General features: G+C 36.6%; 1 protein-coding gene across 1 annotated transcript; it reads left to right on the forward strand.

Moving 5' to 3' along the window:
• The first annotated feature begins 2274 nt into the window (after positions 1-2274).
• On the forward strand, positions 2275-8120 carry socs6b (suppressor of cytokine signaling 6b). Its single transcript, XM_082172554.1, has 2 exons — positions 2275-2606; positions 5441-8120. Exon 2 carries the CDS (start codon positions 5558-5560, stop codon positions 7148-7150), a length of 1593 nt encoding a protein of 530 aa, XP_082028680.1. The 5' UTR covers positions 2275-2606; positions 5441-5557; the 3' UTR covers positions 7151-8120.
• The last annotated feature ends 9828 nt before the right edge of the window (positions 8121-17948 follow it).

Raw genomic sequence — 17948 nt, forward strand, 5'->3', positions numbered from 1 at the left:
TACCAGTTACCTTCTTCCATTATCAAGACTAAACATTGTAGGGGACTAAAGGGCTATTTTTCAAACTTTATAGCCTACACCAATGTAAAATGTTCTCAAATAGAGAAAAAAAATATTACCACCATTATCCATCCATCCATCCATGTTCCTTATTCCCGCTCATTTGCAGGGTCCGCTTCACACGCACATTTGATTTAGTAATACAACCACTGAGAGTTTTGGGACACATTCACACTCACACACAATTTGGCATTATTGTTATCAACCAAGAAACAAGATACTGTTCATTTAAAAGGGCTATAAGTAAGAATGTTCATGTATTAGGCCTATACTCGCTTTTTTTATTGACAATGTGTGAACAGCTTATAAAGAAACTTAAAAAATAAGACTTCCCCCGACTTCCTATAGGTTGTCTATGAAAGCCTGTTGACTGATTTTTATGTGAAGGATTCAGGACATTTTTGATGGGAAAATCAAAAGGATGTGATGTTTACATGCGCTCCCGAGAGCCTCTCTTCCATTCAATGATAGGCCTACATGAACTGAATGCTTATGCAATGTAAAGAAGTAAAGTGCTTCTTCTTTTTTTTTAAACGTACAATATGTAATTTTTACGCCGCTAGGGGTCGCTAACCTCTTACAATAACAAAGGCGTAGTTTGATGACGCAACATTTGCTAAGAATTATGGATCTTGTCGTCAACGTCAAGCCGACCGATCTAATAATGTTTATGGATGAGTAACGTTAAATACATCAATATTTGAATCATGACTGTGATATGAAGCAGGTCGGCATTGCTAAGAGACAGCTATCAGCTCCACACGCGACGCAAGTCCCACGGATATAAAAGTAATATGGACATTTCATTCTACCGAACTACACGCAAGTGCAGAATTACTACTCACAGGTCAGTTTATTAGACAAATTAAACTTGTGAGGTAACGCAGCGCTGTTTCACTTGGTCTAACATTACACAATCACACTAAACTGCATTTGAATGTGTTGAAATTTATGTTATTCTATGTGTTAGTTTGTCTGTATGAGACTAGCAGTAAGCTAGATCAACATTAGAATAACATACAGATCATATTCTAACATTTTATAATTGTTGAACTATATAACATTGATTAGTTTTATGTAAATGTGCTCACCTGTTTAACATGTCGGATCGGTCGTGGAGCTCTCGGCATCTCGAAAACACCGCGCTGATATTGATTCTCGTTTTAGTTCTCTTTTTTTATCCAAAGTCTGCTTGCCATGGTCAATAATGTTTGAACAAAACAACAACAGCGTGCAGATACACATTACGAACTACACAGTTGTCCACGTCTGTCGCCTTGGTTACTATCAGAGGGCTCTGGTTACTATGGCAGTACGAGCGGAAACCAGGGAGAACGCGGATATGACGCCATTGACGGCGACAAAACGGAAATAAAGAAACGGTACGTGTCTTCGAATTAAATTAGAAATTTCTCCTGGTTTGAAAGTTGTTGGAAACAGTCGGGATAATGTAAGTAGGCCTACACAACTAAAATATATATATATAACATAGATATAGGGATTTTTGCTATTTTTAAAGCAAAAAAACTACATATTGTACCTTTAAGCTGAATCCATAAAATGCAAGTCAACGGCTGCTGTCACTTTAAAAGTCAAATAAGCATAGGCTACAGGCTAAGAATACCGATGGCTCCTGTCCTGATGACATAGCCTATAAGCGAAACGATCGGACAGTGCTAAAAACTGAACATTATTTGCAACATTATTATTACGCTAGAACGTTGCTATGGTTACCACGGTGAAAATCATCGCAGTTTCGGGAGTGAGTGTTCCATACACACATGGAACGATAATATTAGGGGACTCACGCCCGAATTAAAATGCAGTAGCCTAGTCAGTCACTCCTGAAACATTAAAGTGTGTAGCCTACTAAGTGTGTAGGCCTACTATACTCTTAAGAGTAACTTGTCAGGATGTTGGAAACTAAAGGTTGTTATTTAATTGCCTTTTCATAGAGGTTCAAGTAGTAAAACAATTATTCACCAAAAAAAGCTAAACGTAACGTTACAAAAATATGATTGTGTTCGCCAAAATAATCTGGAATTACAACAAATAAACGTGACAACATATACACGTGACAACTGACTTGGCATTTATATATATAATAAATTAAATAATAGTATTTAAATCATATTTATGTGGTTTCTTGTGCTCACCAAGTAGACTGGTGTTCCGACGAGCATCAAAGGTCTCCTCCCCTCTTTCACATTCACTCCCATGATGCAACAGCAAACAAAGAGGGCAGAGGAAAGAGACATTACATGGAGAAACGGCAGCTAGCTAGAGAAAAGTTTCAAACGCCGAAAATAGGCACAATTCAAAAAGTCCACAGCGTAAGGTGTCACTTTATCGCAAAACGCGGTCATAAACTGCCCATTATTAATCGTCTCTGTGAAAATTGAGTTCGTTTTTGCGCTGTTTTTGTAAGTGCAGGTATCAGCTAACGTTAGTCGTGAAGTAATAATGTCTCTTAATGTGATTTCATAACTCTCCGGACACTGATATGACCACTCCTGTTAGTTGACAGTGTATTCAAGGAACATCAGGTAATGTATAGTTAATATATGTGTGTAAATATTGATGGCTAGTGTTGTAGCATTAGATAGAAGTAATGTTTATTATACAGGGCCTGTACAGGTTAGCCTGAGTGCTAACTGCTCTTAAAGCGTTAGCTCGCTCATATTTATGAATTCAAGAAGTGTTTTATTTTGAACTTTGAAATGTATAACTTGTTAACAGGGTGACAAATTCATATTATAGATCTATTATATGCTGATTAATCACTTTGTTCACTTTACATACTAGATTTAATCCCTGTCAGACAGACATCAATCAGCCATAACTACTTAACCTATTGTAAAATAATGCATGTATTTTGTGAACGTCAGCCTTCCTTGATAACAAGACATTTGCCTAGATTAAAAACGCTGTTTTGTGTGCAATATGGTTTCAGTTATTATGAGTTAATCTGGTGAATCTCGACTGAATCTGTGCTCATCTATTGAAAAAATAACCCTCAAAGTCAACATGAATTAAAAACCCTTGTAACCATGTTTACTTTATTGATTCATGTTGCTGATCTTAGTGTGTGTGTTTAATTTGTGCATGTTACTTCCATGTTATCTCTTTGGGTAGATGATTTGAAATACTTTCATGAAGTTGACATGTCCTTCTGTGCTGTACTCCATCTAAATCTGTTGTGCAGTATTTAGATCCCATTCATAATTATGTGTGCAACTTCTATTAGAAAGAGACTGGTGTTGAACAATTTTTGACTCTACAAATTTAGACTACGAATACCAGCCAACAGCAACATTCTTAAGGGTACAAATCAACCAAAGTTTGGAAACTTCCCCTGCTTAATTTTTTTTATTTGTTTACCTATATTTTTGTCTGACGAAAGACAAACATAAATGTTGATGAAAGCCAAAATATTAAATGTCAGAGATGTATATTGACTGAGTAAGCCACTATTTTGTAGAGGCCTAGAGGGGGGTCAAAATGACAATTTTCACCAGAGATTTGGAGACAAATTACAGGGAGTAAAATTACTTTAGAAAGATTTACATCATTATTTTATTTTTACACAGAGGTCTTTTAGTTAAATCTGTTGACTTTAGCAAGCTTTGTTGCATTAGCCTATATGGCAACAGTGAAAGTAAAAAAAAATGGGAAAAAGCACTTCTTGTGTTTTTTCCGCCAAGTTTGCATTACTGTAACTCAAGAAGTATTAAAGATATCTTAATATCCTTTTAGATTTTGGTTTTTAACAAACATTTATTTTGGTATCTTCATTTCAAAAGCCTTATATGGTTAAATCCCAGAGATATGGAGATCTTAATGCAGCTCCATGAGTAAATTGTGCACATTTTCAGTCGTCAAAAAACAAATGTAGGTCACTTTGCATACAGCTGATACTTTTTTATTTTAAAAGGAATATCTGAACAACAGATAATGTTGAAACTAGAAATGTATATCTCGTTCTCTTTCTATCAACACAATTGCATAGAATATACCTGTCTGAGTGCCATAAACATGTTTTTTTTTCCAAAGTTTGTGTGCCTGTCACTCAAAAAGGATAAAAAATATCTCAATTAGTTCTCAACAAACTTTTCTTCTGAAATCTTCCAATCCCATAGATAACGGGATCTCAATGCGGCTTAATGTTCAATTTGTTAGTTTTTTTCCATTTTCATTGGTCGAAAACCAAATGTGGTTCACTTTGCACACAGCTGATACTTTTTGCATTTAATGGGGAATGTTGTAAATAATAAATAATGTTGAAACTAGAAATGTATCTTGTTTCCCTCTATCAAAACAATTGCATAAAACACACCTCTCTGAGTGCTCAGGTGAAAATTGTCATTTTGTCCCCCCTCTACAAAATACAATATTTTGGCTTTCTTCTTAATTTACGTATTTCTTTCACCAGAATTTTAGCCCGGCAAAATGTTTAGCCCGGGACCTCTGGTTTAGTTGACACGGAACGACCTATAAGTTAAAGTAATATATTTGTTCTATTGTTTAGATAATTACTCAACTAGCCTATTTAAATAAGTCATTTATTTTTAAGTGAGACTACACTATCGTTCAGAAGTTTGGTGTTTGTAAGATTTTGTAATGTCTCTTATTCTCACCAAGGCTGCATTTATTTGACCAAACTACAGTAAAAACAGTAACATTGTGAAATATTTAAAATATAATTTATTCATATGATGGCAAAGCTGAATTTCCAGCAACCACTATTCCTCAGTCCTCAGTGTCACGTCACATGATCCTTCAGAAATCTTTCTAATATGCTGATTTGGTGCTCAAGAAACATAAATTATATTTTGATTATTATTAGTGTTGAAAACAGTTAAATGCCGCTTAATATTTTTGTAACAACTTTTGTAAAAAAATAATTTAACGATACATTTTGTTTTTACTGTCACTATATTAATCAGTTGAATGCATAGCCTACTTGCTGAAAAAAGTATTAGTTAAAAAAAAGCGTACTTACTCCAAACTTTTAAACCGTTGTGTATGTAACTTAACAATTGGACATGACCCAAAACAAAGACGAAAATGTGACCATTTAGACCAACCATTGATTGTAGTCTAATATTCATTTAATTATTACTTATTAATTTATTAGACACTTGACAGAATTGTTGTGCTTTTTTGTCACTGCGTAGGACCTCTCAAGATGAGCTAGTCTAGGCAAAAAGGTGTATAAACTGGTGAAAACCTTATACAATTGTATTGATTTTATAGTCTCATTGCGAAAGTAACATTAGTTGCGATCATCTTTTTATCCTAAATATAATGAATATTTATGTAAGATTTCTCTGTGTTTTACTCTATATTAATGTCTTTTTCAATCCTCTCTGTTTTGTAGGTATGGCAGTTGTGGGCCTTATGTGATCAGCTATGTATAAGTGTTCACAGTCATCTCCCTCATCCCAAGAACATCACGCGTAATCCCCCTCCAAATCATTAAGGGGGATCTTTCAGAATGAAGAAGATCAGTCTGAAAACAATAAGAAAGTCATTGAACATTAAAGGCAAAGAAGAGAATGAATATGCCGTATCGCAGCCGGACCTGGCAGCCAGTTTCTCTGCTGAAGACTCTCTGTTTGGAGGATGCTACAGCAAAGATTTCGTCAGCAGCGACCTGGATAACGAGGACGAAAAAAGATCCAAAGTCCGATCTAAGAGCGAGGGTCTCATGGGCACCTTGAAAAGAAGACTATCGGCGAAACAGAAACCAAAGGTCAAGAATGGTTCTCCATCTGTATGCTCTATAGATGATGATACCTTCTCCTCCTCTTCGGCACCCATTACTCTAAGTGACATAAAATCCCAGCGTTCCTCCCGCTCCACATCCGTCCATAGTCATCATTACAGTCCCACCCCGTGGCCTCTCAGACCAGTGAACTCAGAGGAGATGTGTGTCAAAATGGACGTTAAGGCATTAATGAACTCCTCAGATCCAAGTCCTTCTTTCAACGGTGTGCGCCAAGACATCCTAAACCTCCAGAGAGAGTTTGAAGAATCTAGCAATTCGTTGAAAATCACCAGACGTGTGCCAGACCACCATTCTGGTGCTCAGAATGCTGATTTGCACCTTGAAATGGATGAACATGTGCCTGTTGTCATTGGTATTGCAGCTCAGGATTATATTCAGTACACAATGCCTTTAGATGATGTACTCTATCCTGACGACGAAGGTTCGCACTCCTTTTGCTTAGATGGCCCCACACCCATGGACGTTGTTCCGCAGTCAGAAGGATCTCTTCATGTAGATGAGGAGCCTATTGTCCAGGACCTCCTGTCACCAGACATCTTCATGGAGTCATCATCGGTGAACCAGCTCTTTTTAAACACTGCAAATGTCTTACTGCAGGGCTCCAGACTCGAAGCCCCTCTTTCCCCTATGCTACCTCCATTGCCCGATAGTTATCTCCAGAGAAGCTTCTCTCGGTTTGGTGGTACTCACGCTCAGGTTGCAGAGAGAATGATGCAACATCTCAACTTTGACCCCAACTCTGCTCCCGGTGTGCAGCGGGTCTATGATGCTGTGCAGAACAGCGGACCCATGGTGGTTACTAGTCTCACAGCTGAACTGAAGAAGCTAGCCAAGCAGGGTTGGTATTGGGGTCCCATCACCAGATGGGAGGCAGAAGAGAAGCTGACAAATCTTCCAGACGGTTCTTTTTTAGTCCGCGACAGCTCCGACGATCGATATCTCCTAAGCTTGAGCTTTCGCTCACAGGGTAAGACGCTCCACACGCGGATTGAGCACTCGAATGGCAGTTTCAGCTTCTATGAGCAGCCTGACATTGAAGGCCACGTATCAATTGTGGATCTCATTGATAATTCGGTCAAGGATTCGGAGAACGGAGCGTTCTGCTACTCCAGATCCCGCTTACCGGGTTCCGCCACCTACCCTGTTAGACTGACCAATCCCGTTTCAAGGTTTATGCAAGTGCGTTCAATGCAGTACTTGTGCCGTTTTGTTATTCGCCAGTACACGCGGATAGATCTGATCCAGAAATTGCCTTTACCGAACAAAATGAAAGATTACCTGCAGGAAAAGCACTACTGAACGCAGTAAATCCGGACTTGCTACTTGCACTTTTTGGATAACACACAGAAAGCAGGTTTCGCAAACATTTCAAGAGTTTTGTTACCATTCAATTACACGTTTTGTTGAAAGAAAAGATGTTTGTCGGTCTGGTAGAGTAGATAATTCAGTGGTTTGTGAAGAAACGCAGTGCCAGAATGTTGTTAGAGTGTTTGGATCTCAATGTCGGAGCATTTTTCGCATGTTCTCTTAGTACTGTAGCATGTGATTTTGTTACAGTCAAAGACAGTCCAGTAATTTTCTGCATATCCCACACTATGAAATATCAGCACACAACTCCAAGCTCCAGCTTATTGTAGGGCATTTAGAGATTCTTGGCAACAATGCACAGAGGTATAGATGCCTTAATAATGGCCGCATGTTTGTGAATGCATAGACTACATTCCTCCTCGCCCCTTTTTTGAACACATAACTTTTGTTGTACTAGCCATTGTTGTGTCATGACCTTATTCAAAGGGAAAATGTACTATACAATATGCCAAATGATGTCCTCTCACCCTACATATGATCTTACCCTTCTGTGGAGTTACTCTAATAAGCTATATTAGCTGCTCATATTTGTCAGATCATATTGTCAAACCTTTTTTTTTTTTTTTTTTTTTAGCACATGTGATGCCAAGGTTGGGTGCCTCGCTGAAAAATGTCTTTGCTGTAGCTAATTGATTTTGGACTGTATGATTTGTTCTTTATAACAGTCATCTTTTAACAGGCATGCAGTTATGTTATAAACGCATCTGGTCTTTTCCCCCTTGCATTGTTTAAGTGTTCATTAGAATAACTTATCATTGTTTTAAAACAGAAGGGTTTCCTTTTATGGACTATGTCAATGGTACAGTTTAAAATCATCTCTTTTTGGGAACATAATTTGCTTACTGATATGTTGTAACTTGAACTTGTTCTCCAGTTCAAAATAAAAATTTTATATGGTTAATATCTGTCAATTCCTTCTAATGTAAAACTACTTGACTTGCATACCATATCTTTAGAAATTCAGCGATCAACATTTGACTTATTTGGTGCACTAGAACAGAATTAAATGTGGTGGGTTTAGATTGATGGTCAGTTGTGCTCCATTGAGATGCTGCAGAGCTGTTATTTTACTGTTTTTGTTTGTGAATTAATGGTCTTTTGTAAAAGTTGGCAGCGTGTGGGCTTTAATATTGGTTGCCAAAGAGGCTTTGCACCGTTTTCTCCATCCAGCGCATATGCACATTTTTTATAATTTCTTACCCTTTTCTTTCTTAATTTATATTAATATTATTACTATTACCAAGCAATTTGAGCCAGGATAATTCAACTTTGTATGTTTTTGTTTTGTTGACCTCACAAGACCAACAACTCCTTTACAACAGCTTTTGGCTGAATCAAAACGTGCTTTTTTTCAGCGTCACATTCCATCAAAAAGATAATGTTGAACACAGAGAAGCAGTTCTCTTCAGACTCCAAAGACATTTTTTGAAGTCAAATGTTTTGTTTTAGTAGTTGGACAAACCATCTAATGTTAATTTTTTTGACCCGCTCATAGTGATGAAAAAGTTTAATTTGATGCCGCCATGAGATAATTACGGTGTCTGTCCGTCACCATATGGTGTGTAATGTAGAGTTTTGCTGATGCCAGCTTTTCTTGTAAACCGTAAGACAGCTGTTAACTTTAAGTTTTGATAGTACATTTCACTGCCTTTAAAAGACCTGTGGTGGATGAAGAAAATCTTACTCCCTGTAAAAGTATTAAGTACTCCTTTTTAACTTTACTTGAGTAAAAGTACAAAAGTACTTCATTTTTAGTGTACTTAAGTGTTAAAAGTAATAAGTACTGATTGATGAATGTTTACTTATTGTGCAATTTTATTAAACTCCATCCTACTGCTCAAAATACGTGGGTTGGGTGTGGTGGGGTTGGGGTAGGGGCTGTTATGGCTTATTTGGCGAAATCAGCCATCACCCCAACCTCTCCACCCATAATATGTATAAAGATGCAACATCATTGCATTGACATGCTTTTATTATAGAATTAAATACAAAAAACAAAACAAAAATGCACCAAATAAAATAATTTTGTAAATACCTATTTACAACTCAACTCTAATAACTATTAAATAATAAAAAAATCCCATTTAGTGGGATTACACTTCACCTGAATTTAAAATGTAGCACTTCTGGTCTTCATTGATGCAAAGTCATCAATTACTTAATAATATGATGGGGGTGTTGCACAAGGAACCGTATTGAAAATGTTTTTTTAAAGGTGAACTAAGTAACTTTTTTTCCCTTAACTGAACAGCTTCGGAGTCATTGGAATGGTTATATTACTTATTTCGGGTTGAATGGTGGTCGTTTCGCACCCCCCTGGTGCCCGTGAGCGGAAAATTTTTATTTAGGCCTGCAATAATAAATCCTAAAATTTGGCATTAGTAACTTACTTTTTGCACCATCCGTTGGGAATGCACTCAAGCTCTGAGGATCTCCCCGTGGCTCATTTTCAGTCAGACTTGTGAACTGTTGACTCTCTGACCAGATCTCTGTATTTTAATCAAAGTTATTAGGTGTGTTTGACTTAAAGCGGTGATGCGCAGACCGTTCGGTGTATGACATCAAAGTACCACGTGAGCGATTCGAAAGCATATGAGCTTCTGCTCTCTAATCGCTCTTGCGGTACTTTGATGTCGAGAACAGATGCAAACGGTCCATTTCATGTATGAATCGTTCAGTGCGATTTACGAACCGTTTTAACAGTTTCACTGAATCAGCTCGTTCACGAATCAGACACCTCTATTGGTCTCAGAGTGGTTGACGATTTCTTCCATTCAAAAAAACAAGCAAGTATGACACGTTTTTTATAAAATGTAGTGGAGTAAAAAGTATGATATTATACTTTGGAATGTAGTGAAGTAAAAGCAAAAGTACAGATAGGCCTACTTGAAAAAAGTTACTTAAGTAGGCCTACGGTAATGAAGTAAAATATGTCCACCATTCATTTAATGAAGGCCAACATCTACCCTGGTGGAGGTGATTGTTGCTCAGGGGGTGTGATATTTACATGCCCTGGACTTGAGAAAGCATAAGATCCTTAGTTGCCCTGTAATATCTTCTGAATAAGAAAGACATGAATCATTCAATACTATCTTAACCAGCATCCTTGCATATTGCTTTAACCCAACCAACTGTAATCCATTGTCAGTAAGGATTCACTTAGAAAGCTGCAGAAGTATTTTTATCTCATTTCATCATGTTGGCTATTATGTTGTCAATGCATGATTTGTCAATCCCCTACATCACTGTGACCCTATAGTAATCCATTCTGTTAAGGCTCTGGAGGACGCTTTATTACAGGTGGTGAAGGATTTCTGGCTCTGTTTAATACTCCCTCCCTTCTGTTTTAATTGGTTTCTTTGGAATTTCACATCAGACTCCTCTGAGAGCTTTTTTCACTCCACTTACCGGTGCAAATGCCTTCTATGTTTTAATCAAAATTACCACTTTGGATATGTTTGTCTATTGAGTCTGAGGTAACTCGGGTGGTTTGACAGAAAATACACTACATACACTTGTCATTCACATAATCTGAGCATCAAAGCACTGTATTTAAATGTACAAATATAGAAAATAATGAATTGAGAGACAACACAAAATTATCATATTTAATCATTTAGTCATATTGGGTTAGCTATATACTCCAGATGCATTTAATGCATTGCTACTATTTCATTGTTCCTGTACACTTCATCCTCTTTTATTAATAACTTCGGTCTGACAATCAGTACAGCTTCTGGATGTTTTTGTAGTACTCCACCACTCGCATTTCAACCTTTGACTGTTGTGCATGAAAAGCCCTGCTGACATGCATCCACCAACGCTTATAACATCCACCAAACTTCTTTCAAAGTCACAATTCTTTGAATTTCAAATATAATTCTCAGTTTACTCACTCTACTCTCACTCTACCTGCTGTAAATAATGTGGTCTGGGTACACGTATACCGTTATTGACAATATCATCTGTTCCACAGTCTGTTTTGTTTGTTTCATTTAATGGCAATGGCACATGATAAGACTGAATGCTTCTTCGGTTCACTACTGATTTGCTCAATATTAGGGTGTATTCGTTAACTTCAAATGTTACATTAGAGATTAAACACTAAATTAGGTTTTATCCTGTCTTCTCTGGAAAACTCATGTGAGTTTGACTGGCAAGGCCAAGTTTTTTTTTTTTGAAGTATATGAGTACATTTGAATATTTCACAGAGGAGCAAAATGTCACAGATGAAACAATCCAATCACATTTCCATAGCCCGAGGTGGCATTTCTATGGCTTGATGATGAGCAAACGTTATCTGAGTTGGACTGACACCTACGAATGTTGTTTCACACTGAATACATATTGTAGACCACCTGTTATGTATTCATTTGACCCTATGCAGTACCTTCAGCCTCAGCCTTTGTAGAAAAACAACTATAGTCCATTCATGATTTTGTATTTCCTTTAAATATAGTTTTTTAGATCAGTAACACAGAAGAACTGCTCTTTAAAATTTGCTTCTTGAATTATTTTTATTTATTAGATATATGAACATCATATCTGCATTATTTTAATGCACTACACCTCAACATCTCAGATTCAGTCTCTTTAAGTGCATAAAGAGCAAAAACGGAGTCTGTAGAAAATCACAAAGGCATTTGCAGCCTTACAGTGGATCTCTACTAGAGACCTGCGGAGTTGAGCTTTTTGTCACATTGACGCTGTCTTTATCTGTGAGCCATGCCATCTGTCAGAAACCCCAGAAGACCTCTTTCTGAGCACACCATGTGTCTCCACATAAAAGGGTGGCTTAAACAAACAGTACTGCGCGGCACCATACCTCACTCGCTTGAAGATTCATTATTCTATGAGATTACCCTAAGGGCATTTCCAGATGTGGCTTTATATAACCCAGAATTCACCTGTTGTTCTCAGTCGTATACTGTACATCTTAGTGTAGCCGATATGACACTTTAAATCATTAACATCAAATTAAGTTAAGCTTAAGCTAAAATGTGAGAAGATCAGATGGGCTGCAAAGTTTTAGATGTGGTTTTCCAGCTGTGTTTTGGTTTCAGGTGAGCTGTTTTACTAACATATTAATGGGATAGCGTGCAATCGTGTCTCATGAGGATTCTTGCTCAGTTTGATAGCATCTACAACACTCTGGTTTGCTTGTTGCTAATTTTCTCAAAATTTACAGGAGGGGAACATTAAATGATCATGATCACATTAAAAACTATGCCTTATCTGATTAAACAGATGCTGATTACAGGAAAATTCTCACTAGTAAACCTTTTTTCGCAGTTGGAGATTCACTTTTCACAATTGTGCATCAGCCAAGTAAAATATATACTATATATATATATATATAAAATTTATTTAGGTCCATAAAAATGGACTGATCTTTCAATAACTGATATTTTTATGACTTAAGGGATGGATGTTTGTTGTCTCCTTTTCGTATTTTTGTACACTGTAAAAAATGTCTAACCTCTCCAAGTCAAAATTTTCTAGTGACTGGTCACATCTAAATGTTTAAATTGGCCCAAGTGCAATTCTTGTTGCAATAGTCTGTTAACATTGGCTCAATGAGAAATAATACGTCAGACTAATTGAAAAATTTAGATGTTATCAGTCACTAGAAATTTTGGACTTGGGGATGTAATTTTTTTTTTACAGTGTAGAGAAACCAGATTAAAAACAATTCCCACTGTACATCATGGAAAATCTATAGCAACAAACTTAAAATTTCAAACTCCTGAAAGCCCTCATTTCCATCTCTTTTTTAAATACATGCCTGCTTATTTTACAGCTAGAGTTGCTTGGTTTAAATATTTCATAATCTGCAACTGCAACCCTTCTCTGAATTATTAGCGGAGCAGGTTGCTTGTGATTTTGATGAAATAAGAATGTGCACCATCCATAATGCACTGCACATTAAACAAAGTATTTTACCGCTGGTGCAGCAGGTAGCCTCTTTGGGATCAACTTGGATGCAATCTCTCAATAAATAAAATATAAATGTGTAATTTCTCAGGAAAAAAAGTACTTAAATCTATATCATGTGGGAAATATCAAGCTAAATATGTATGTAAGTGCTAATAAATAAAGGCAGTGGTGTGTGATTAAAAAAAGAGGTCTGAAATGATCAATCATGACAAAGTTGTGAAAGAATCCTTTTTTTTTTTAAAGATATTAATTTGGTGCTGCCACTTTTGCAGGTGTTTGAGATTCACACTTCTCGGCAATAATAAATGTGTGGTTTCATTAATTTAATGTATCACCCAGGAGATCCTTCCTTAAGTCTGGCCTAAATTATGCCAGAATTAAAGAGGTTATCGTAATTCAAAAGATTTATTAAAACACTATTAATATTAAGCGGCAATTTTGTTTTTATCTAACACAATATTTGGGGATATTTTGGGGATATTTAATTAAATTTTATCAATCAATAAATTCCTCTTGAAACAAACTTTGTTGTATTGTTTTAATTTAATACTGTGAAGCTGCTTTGATACAATCTGTATTGTGAAAAGCGCTATACAAATAAACTTGACTTGACTTGACAATAATTTAGCATTACAACTTAGCTGTTTAAAACAATCCAGTGATGGTGACTTAACAATATTGTCAATAGTTTCTTTGTTTTAGAGTAACAATAATTGAAAGCATTTATTAGTTAATAAATATCCTTGGTCATTGTTATTTTAACTAATGTTAAAATATACAACCTGTAAAATGTTTAGTATATGAAGAAATGAACATTAAAGTCACCATGAAAAAAAATCTAATCAAAATAGATAATTCTTATTTTTTTATGGAATATTAAAGTATTAATATTAAATTAATTAAATTAAATTATTTATCTGTCCACATCATTATTTAAAAAACATTTACGTGCCCTCGTAATATTATCACTGAAGTGAGCTCCTCAGCAGACTTTTACCCGAGAGTCAAAGCGACGTTACATCATGTAAGTGCAGACTCGTTGGAAGACTTGAGTGTTGAGGGTGCCATTTGGGACAGGGCCTAATCTCTGCTGCCACATCATCAAGCACCGCTGAGGGCCGTCTCAATTTGAAGGATCCTTGGAAGGCAGCCTTAAAGGGGTCATATAATGCCAATTTTTTCAAAAGATGATTCTTTAGGGTCTAAATTAAAAGTTTGTAAAATACTTTAATTAAAAATTCTCATTAGTATTGTAAGAAAACACTCATTTTACCTGGTCAAAAACAGCTCTGTTTTCAGCACCGTTTAAGTGCATGTGTCTTTAAATGATAATGAGCTTTGCTAACCCCGCCCCTCTGTTCTACACCGTTTGAAATAATAACAATAACCATAACGCGTTGTTCATTATAAACGTGGGATTATGAATTATATCGAGAACGTCGTACATAGAAAACATGCCATAATGTACCCTGAGTGTAAAAATAGCCGCATTCATCGTGAAGCGTGCTAGTGATTTGCAAAGATTAATATAAATATAAAGGTTAATAAAACGTTACACTCACTTCTTCTTCTGGAGGTGCAGCAGGAACACGAATAGTTGGTACCGATCCTTTTTTCAGGAGCAGCTTCTTAGCAAAACCAGCTTTATACTGACCCTCGTTTGTAAAGCAGTCTGGTGTGTGAAATGATTCGCGCAAACATGAAAGCATTGACGTTGATCGTGGGGAAAATTCCCTTCAAAAACAAAACTCAGCCACTGCGTCTTCAGCGGTTCGGATTTAGGAACATCAAAATGATGCTGTGTTCGTTATTACACCCAAGAACAGAACACCACAATCGCTTAGACGCCATTCTGCTCATAGACAGTGCTCCAGTATCAACAACAATGACGCGCGGACTATGATGACAGACAGCTCGCTCACGAGCGGGGGCGGGTCTGTGTTGAAACGCTGCTGTCAATCAACAATCGTGGGGGGGCGTCCGACCGTGTGACGTCACTAGGTCGAACGGCTTGATTTGAGAGGGGGGGAAACATATAAGGAGATAAAAAAAAAAAACACTGGATGGATTTTTATCATTTTATGATGGTTGTGTACAGGCACTGCCAACACACATTTCAGTAGCCTACAATCAACATGTAAAAGTGCATGTACCATTATATAACCCCTTTAAGGCCCTGTCCCAAATGGCACCCTAAACTTGTGCGGTGTTCTTACAAGTCGACATTTTCGTGACTTAATGCTGCTTTGACTGCGGAGCTCGCTTCAGTGCGGGCTCGACAAAAGTGGGCATCGAGGGTGCATATCGACCGTAAAGGGTGTGCTCACGAGCACCCTTCTGAAACCTAAAATGACAAATGGGACACCCTACAGTCTTGTAGACAGTCATTGTAAGTTCATAAGACCGAAAGTGCATAAGAAGTGTGCCATTTGGGACAGAGCCTTAGTTTCGCGTCCTTCATTAAGCTCATTCTGAAGGATGCATCAAGTGTATTCTTCGCATCCTTCAATTATTCACTATATTTTGCTCACATTCCAATTCATGAAAAAGTAATGACGAAAAACGAGTCGGCACTGAGCTTGTCTGAGTTCATTATAAAATGTAAGACAAATATATAAGATATGTATTTGTATTTGTATTTGAAATATACAAAGATAATGTTTTCGGAGATTAATGCATGTTATCTTTTGTTTTGGTGACCACAGACAGTTGTCATTCACTGTATTGCATTAATAAGAAGCCAGTTTTTATAAAGTTTTTTTAAAGTCCCCCTGTTGTCAATAATTTTATCCCTTAAAATTCATCTTTGATCACCAAAATTACATATTTAAATGTTTTCCCTGAAAAAAAACAAAAAACATCTTCATGTCTTAATATAGCTTGAATGTATTTCTACACCCTTTCTTCATTTAATATACGCGGATACATGAAAATGCAAATGAGCCCCGCCTCCACTCACTCACACCAGCTCAGAGATCCACTTGGTCAACTTAACTGAAGTAAATGCGGCACAATCATGTCACTCTTTACAACGTTGGACACATAAAGGTAATTCATATGATTAGCCTTTTGTTTGATTATCACACAGCTAATAATGTGTAGCTACTGTTTCACAAACCATCTTCCCGTTCGCCATCTCAGTCCGCCTTCTAAAAATCAGCATCCTTAGAAATGCTTTGTATGACTTAAGATCGTCAGTGGAGAAAGGCATACAGTTCACCATAACATCGTAACATCATATACACAATTCACCTGTTACCGTATATTGATATATATTATGAATTTGCACATGGTTTGTATTAAAGCATATTAAAAACAGCACATAGACATATGAACAACATTGAAAATATGATTTTAACCACAGGGGGTCTTTAATAAAAAAGTATTGTTTCCAACATTTAAGTTTTAATAGTATTTTCATGTTGTGACTATCGCAACTTCTATTATAGCTAAACACTCTCAAAGCATGCATGCCTATTGTTCATGTTAATATGTTAAGTATTGATAATGTAGTCAGTGACTGGCTGACTGCACATTAGCTCGCTAATATAAAAATATACTTAACGAATACTAATCCATGGACATGAAATATTGATTTGAGTTTAAAGTATTTGATTTTACCTCTATATCTATCACTTCCTCTACAAAATAAAATAGTCCATTACAATGTATGAACACTGCAACAATATTACAGTATATTAATACTTCTACACTAGTATTAATACTTATATTAAAATGTTCTTTAAGATCATTTTCTTTACAATCAACAACTGAGATGCATGAAAGAGATCCGAGTTTAAAGGAAACGTGAATCTGCAGTGTGATATGAGATGTGAAAATAGTGCCGGTTTCAGTTATCCAGATGAGCAGATTGATACAGTTTTTCTGTAGAAGATGCTGAATATTAGAAAATTTCTAATCTCTGAATGATGTAATCAGTGTTTTTAAGAGAGTAATAATAATATTAACATATTCAACCTTGATGTTACTGTAAATAGAAAAATCTATGGGCTAAACCGAAACTATGAGATTGTTCAAGCATCATCAGCACACCATGTGCTCATCATTGTGACAATAACTAGAAGTGAGGAGTGCGCTCTTCTCTCAGGCTCACTGACTTAATGAGAAGTAAGTAAAGGGTACATAACAGGAACCAGCAGATGCCCTTATTTATTATTTACATACAGCCACTGCCATCCTTTAGAGACAGCTTCTCAGTTGGCATCACGGTCTACAGCTTACAAGACAACCAGGAGGCTCTGAGAACAGAGGACAAATGCTCAAACTGGTTTCTTGTGCTGGCGATTGTGAGATTATTAAAGATTCGCTTTAATGAATTTGACAAAATAACTAAATTACAGAGCCAATGTTCACTAGACACTCTAGACAAATTTTGTTTGTATTGTACTTGCATTCAAAACGGAAGTGCTCCTCTGAGGACTATTTTAAAAGATCCAATATTACTGATTGTTGGACATTACTCTTCTAGAATTGCTGTCCCACGCATTTCAAACCGGAGCAAATTTATGACCAACTTTTTTTCAACAGATTGGACATAAATTTTATGATAAGCCATACTCTGTTAAGCGGTCTGAAAATCACAGCAGATGGGGTATGAAAAAAAATGCTTTAGATGCAGAAAAGTGAATGCTGTAATGTCAATATGCTCTGGCCAAGTTTGACACCATAAACCATTGTCTGCGATGGAGCCAGCATGCAAAGTGAACTATTGCATTCAAACAACCTGTTCAGAGGCCATAAAGTGAGAATCTGTTTGGGGCCACAGGACAGG

The sequence above is a fragment of the Leuciscus leuciscus genome, assembly GCF_965113295.1.
Source record: "Leuciscus leuciscus genome assembly, chromosome: 6".
Lineage (NCBI taxonomy): Eukaryota > Metazoa > Chordata > Actinopteri > Cypriniformes > Leuciscidae > Leuciscus > Leuciscus leuciscus.